Genomic DNA, 6000 nt, shown 5'->3' on the forward strand with positions numbered 1-6000 from the left:
ACGACGGTGATAACGGCGGAGAGATAACCGGCGGTGAGAATGATGAGAACGATGGATTAGAGAGAATCGACGGAAATCGCCTTCGAAATCGCCTTTGAGAGAAACGGCTTTAGGGTTTTCTGATTTTCGATAAACAGTGAAAAAAAACACCTTATATATGGCCGGTAAATAATCCGGTTAGGTTTAAAAGTACATTGTAGAATTAAAGGTTTGGTCCGGTTTGGACGACTTACTAGTAAGTCGTCTGTTGAATACTGTACATCAGACGACTTACTAGTAAGTCGTCCCAGACCCTAAATTTAACCCCTAAACTAAATTGACTAAATTAACTAACTAACCACGTTATAAACCCGTAGTTATACTTAAATAGTGTTTACTATACACAGAAATAAAAACACTTAGGTAAATTTTAAAGTTTTCAAAAAAAATATTTATGCATTCCAAAATCTAACCCTAAGAACACATACAATACTGCAACATATGTTGGCAAAACCTAAACCAAAGAATATCATGACTCACTACTTTCACTCATCTATGTTGAAAACAATTAACTTTTGTTATATCTTAATTTATATCTCTTAAAACATATGTTAATTACATGATTTCAATTTTTCACTTATCAAAATATTTTTTACAAAATTTTTAAATTATTTCTAAGTAAAACTAGTCCAGACGACTTACAGAGGTTAGAAACGTAAAAAAATTTCGGTTTTTTTGTTTGTTCACAAGGGGTTGGTTGTAATTTCAATGGTCTTTTAGGTTACTTTTGCATTTGATTCAAGTTTGGGTTAACTTTTGTGTTTGAAATCAAGTTATGAGTCATATTTGGCAATTTTCCCAAAAAAATATTTTTTAAATTTTTATTTTATTTTTTATTTATTTAAATAATGATTTATTATATATATAGAGAACAAGTGTATAAGAGTCTTTTGCCACTTAATGAAGAATGTATTTTTGAAAATGTCTCTTTGCTGGTGGTACCAATTAAAAGTGGTATCATGAGAATGACAAACATGAAATTTCCCCAAAGATCATCTCTTTACATAAGCTTTTCTTGACTTGTTCAGAAGATTTAATGTCTTCCCTAGCTATAAAGCAGTTAGAAGAAGATTCTCCCCTAGTTTTCATCTGCAGCATCAGTCTTTGTCTTGTTATGTTTTCTTAAAGGATGCAAGACTTAAAACTTTAAGCATTGTTTGGGTTTTTGAACTCGATTTAGTCATTAGATCTGAGTCAACGTAGAACTAAATAATCTTTTCACTCTTTCCATGCCAAAAGCAATCAACATTACTAAAAACCCTTTTCTTATTGTTCGGTTGGTGCATTGGTTGTTGGTGTTCTTATCAACTTCTCCGTCTTCTATTAATTAGCTATTGAGTCGCTTTGGACATAAAACTCGCCAGCTGAATCTCTATTGGCTTTGTGTTCTTCTGGTAATTTATATCAACCCTTGTCTCTATATATAGAGTATGAATTGCGACATGTCGAACAACTGCGCAGGAACTGCAATGCAGTCTTAATAAAAACATAAAAATACATATATATGTTTGCTCAAAAAAAATACATATATATGTAGAAAGTTTTGGTATTATTAACTGCGGTCATGTGGTTCGTAAACATTCGGACCGATAGTAGATGAGCCCTACAAGCTACAAAAACATACATTTACAGGTTTTCTTGTTATCACCTGAGAACAAAGATCCTTAAAGATGGAGAGTAATGGCATTTGTACTGGTGGAGTTCTCGAAGAGTCTCTTTTAATTTTTTCTTTTAAAATAGAAAACAATGAAAAAGTAGAAAAGTAAAGAGAAAGAGTGAGACAGTCTTTTCTTTGAGAGGCTCCCTTCATATTTGTCAATTTGTGGATAGCTTATATTCTAAAGGGTCTCTAACCAATGTGGATGACCTAACAAAATCTTTGAAGAGTTTTGAGGAAGTTCAAGTTTATTAGAAAATTGAACAAAATGGGAAAACATAGTAGAAACAGAAAATCATAGTTTAAAAGACAAATAGAAATCGGAAGATAGAGTACAAAAAGAACAAGTAATCCATAATCATTTTGATAGTGACCGTTATTTGGCACAACTTTAGTTAAACATAAGAGGTTCAGAGGATACTGCAATGACCCCCACGTAATGGCTTCATGGGTACCGACACTGATACCGTTGGCATACCGTCAGGTAAGAAGCCCACTGTAGCGCTTAGCGCAGATGACATATTGTCCTGCTCCTTCAAAGCAGTTTTCAGCTTCTTCTCCATCTTATCCATAGATCAAGAGGTTAATAATTGGACAACAAATATCCATTAACAACTATTCATCCGGATTAGTAATTGTTTTTTTTTACCGTGCTTGACATCTGGTCCATTTTCTCTTGATACGATGCTTGTAACTTATCTTTCATCAGCGACACCAAATCTACTGGATGGTTTTTCGATTCCAGTTCCTCATGCTGCTTACGTAATTTATGTTGCTCTGCCTGAGATAGCTCACAGGTAAAAGTAGGTATGCAAATATCCTCTGAGGCAATCATTTTAGTGCAAGAGATGAAGATGCCGTAATATAAACTTTACCTTTATCTCATGGTACATGTCGTCGGTATATGCCTCTCCATGGTGGGTCTTTCGGATTTTATCTACTAGGGAGAGAAGTTTATGGACTTGCTCTGCCTTCTTGCCTTCATCATGAGTCCTGTTGTTAAACAGAACCATTCGGTTGCCGGACAGTTTTATAACTTCCTATAATTCACAAGTTTGCATAACTGAGAATCTTTAGTCTTTACCCTTTCTTTTCAAGAATCATATATGTTCAATGCACTGACCCTTATGAAGGCAGGGCAATCTCTACCCAAATACTCTTCCAGTGTTTCATTGTTCTCTTTCAGCACATCACCCCCGGTGAAAACGACAATAACATAAGCAAGGATTTGACTTCCAAATAAAGCCTGCAATGTACTAAGTGTGCTCTCTTCCTCTTGAGTCATTCGAGTCCTCGCCGATAAAACTAGGATTACAGCATGTATTCCTCCTTCCGCTAGAGTGAGGCATCTAACGATTTCTTTACTTATAAACTCAGCAGATAGCGCTATGTCAAACAGACCTATCCCAGACCATCGACATTAAGCAAGCAATACATACAATTAACAAAATAAGGCTGCTAAATCAATCTAAGTTACTTACTATATACCTGGTGTATCAATCACATTGATTCTGTGACCATCTTTTGTCACGGCTTCATGTGTCTGGCATTTCGTGGTAACACCAGATGCATGTGCTTTGGACACGAAAACCCTCTTTCCGATCAGGCTGTTTCCGGTGGCGCTTTTTCCATTCCCTGTACGACCTACTAAGACTATGTTTTCGACTTGCTTTGAAGAATGACCTCCCTGTTCAGCTCCACCCTTGTTCATCTTCACAAAAATTTTACTTTGATATATATTAGCTAATCGATGTAAAGCTTACAAAAAAGAACAAGAAAAAAAACAATACTCCTGATTTTCCATAAATAAGACTGAAAACAGGGGATAATATACGAGGATGAGGACGGAACTTACTTTGAATGCAGAATGTCAGAGTCGAAGACGATGAACAACCAAGATATTTGACAAGTAAACCATCTTAGCAAGTCGAGTTTAAATAGAAGCCTTGGTCTCCTTTTTTTATTATATTTTTCCGTTTGACAGGGGAATTGGCATGTAAAACTTAAAAACTAATAATTAATCAACTAACCAAAAACTTTTACTACAATATTCACAATATCTTCCTCATTGTATTCCAGCATTTCAAACAATGGAAACCAGGTGATTTTCCGTGCTCATGCACGGGGTATAAATATTTACAAAATAAATACATTATAATAATTTATTTACATTATATTAATTTATCAGTTTTTTTTTAATTTTTCATTATTTTGTTATTTATATTGTAATCAATATGCATGTTTTTTTTTAAATAACTTTATGTTATTTTAATTAGACGTATAATTTTGGATATATAATATCTCGATTGTTTGGTTATTATTTGGATATATTATATAACATTTACGTTTTAGATTCAACTAAGATATTTTTGTTATACAGATTAAAATTTTGATTACTTTTGTTATTTGTTATTTTCATGTAGTTTGATTCTTGTCTTAGATTTGTATATATATTTTTAGTAAAATTATGTATAATTTAATATATGTTGTTTTGAGAATCAAATAGTAAAAGTAAACTAAAGTGTTGATCGATTCAAAGTTACATAAATAAATATAACAATGATATATATATATATATATATATATATATTTAGTAATACGTTGACTCGTTCTATAATTTATATGTATAAAAATATTATTATAAATGATATTATTTTTAATTTAATAATTGATTTTATATAAAAAATTGGATTGGTCTAGTTACTCATTTTTGGATATATTTTGTTACATATATTCCGTCAAATTCAAGTATAACTATTTCTTATCTAATTCAAACAATATATATTTATTATATTTGTTGCATTAGTTTGGTTTTCATTTTAGATGGGTATATATATATTTATGGATTGGCTAGTTGTAAATAGCCCCATGACAATGTTAATTTTATACGACTTAGTAATTTAGTATATGTTAATTTTCAAAAATAAAATTGTAAAAATAAAGTGATGATGGATACAAAATTGCATAAAAACATAATCAATACATTCTAAGAGAAGATTAATTCTTAACTTTAATATCAAAATTACTCTTCTAAACTTTCTTTTTTATGAGATCACATTATGTATAAAAAATATTTTTGTTTTAAGTTTTATAAATATTTTCTTTATCATATATGTTATTTGAAAAATATAAAAGGGAACATAAAAAATTTAACTAAATTGTATTCATTAAAGATATCTTAGTTTATGTGATTTAATTTATTTTGTAATAATTTGTGAAATAGATTGATTTAAATAAAATGCATAATACTTTTAAAATATATATTATGTTGCTTAAGATTATTTTTTTAAAAGGGAATATTATTTTTAACTTCAAAAATTTTTAACTTCAAAATGAAGATTATTTTGTGAACTTTACTTATTATTAATTACACTATATATAAAAGATATTTTCCTTTTTAAAATTTATAAAAAAAATTATTATATAGTTTATTTGAAAAAGGGAAATCTAAATAAATAAATAAATTAACATAAAATAAATATTTAATAATGATAATTAGATATATTTGATTCAATAAGGGTATCATCGTAATCAACCAGCGTGAGAGTTAACGTGAGCGCGACACTTAAGAAACTGACTTCTCAAATAATATTATAGAGATTAACATAATGTGAACAATAGGTGTTTTAGTATAAAACTAAAGAAAAAAAGTTAATTATAGTTAACATAAAAGAAAGACTTCAAAAAATAGTTCCAACTAATAAGGAACATGAGATATTAACTTTGTTAAAATAAATATTTTATATAATGAATCTTAATAATAACAAAAAACAAGATGATAAATTTGCTTTGATCACGGTAGTTTTTTCTTTCATCTAGAACTTCTTTTATTCAACATAGTTTACTACAGACAATAACGTAGAAGTTGATAAAATATATGGTCTCAAGAAAGCTAAACGAAGTTCTTAAGAAACACATCTAAATCATTAAATAATGTGATATATACTATTTCAAGAGAAATTAATGATGAATTCTACACCAAATTATGTTGGATTTTGCCAATACGTTGATACAAACATGATCTTGTTTCGTTTTTCTTTTAACAACCGAAGTACTTTTCTGTAATTGGACTGCAGTCACGTTCATTACATACACGATAAAAAAAATTCTGATGAAAAATATATATTTTCTCTGGTTAGGTCTTCTTTGGAAGGGATTCTTTCAAAGAAGTTTTTTTTAGAACTCGTCGAATAACCTGCAATAATCATAACAACGAAAATCAGAGTAAAAAAAAATATATCTCTGATTATAAAAACCATAAAAACGAAAAATATCCTCAAAAACTTTAAAAAACAATCAAATAA

At 29.7% G+C, this 6000-nt stretch overlaps 1 protein-coding gene across 2 annotated transcripts; it reads right to left on the bottom strand.

The window, feature by feature from the left end:
* Positions 1 to 1917: 1917 nt before the first annotated feature.
* LOC125583674 (immune-associated nucleotide-binding protein 7) lies at positions 1918 to 3635 on the bottom strand. Of its 2 annotated transcripts, XM_048751036.1 has the most exons (6): positions 3552 to 3635; positions 3185 to 3407; positions 2820 to 3097; positions 2572 to 2736; positions 2346 to 2477; positions 1918 to 2259 (listed from the first exon to the last, which is right to left on the bottom strand). In XM_048751036.1, exons 2-6 carry the CDS (start codon positions 3405 to 3407, stop codon positions 2107 to 2109), a joined length of 951 nt encoding a protein of 316 aa, XP_048606993.1. In that variant the 5' UTR covers positions 3552 to 3635; the 3' UTR covers positions 1918 to 2106. The 2 variants fall into 2 exon arrangements, with proteins under 2 accessions (XP_048606993.1, XP_048606994.1); XM_048751037.1 differs by lacking the exon at positions 3552 to 3635 and having other exon boundaries at positions 3185 to 3508.
* Positions 3636 to 6000: the final 2365 nt, after the last annotated feature.

Source organism: Brassica napus, chromosome C3, assembly GCF_020379485.1.
Source record: "Brassica napus cultivar Da-Ae chromosome C3, Da-Ae, whole genome shotgun sequence".
Classification (NCBI taxonomy): domain Eukaryota; kingdom Viridiplantae; phylum Streptophyta; class Magnoliopsida; order Brassicales; family Brassicaceae; genus Brassica; species Brassica napus.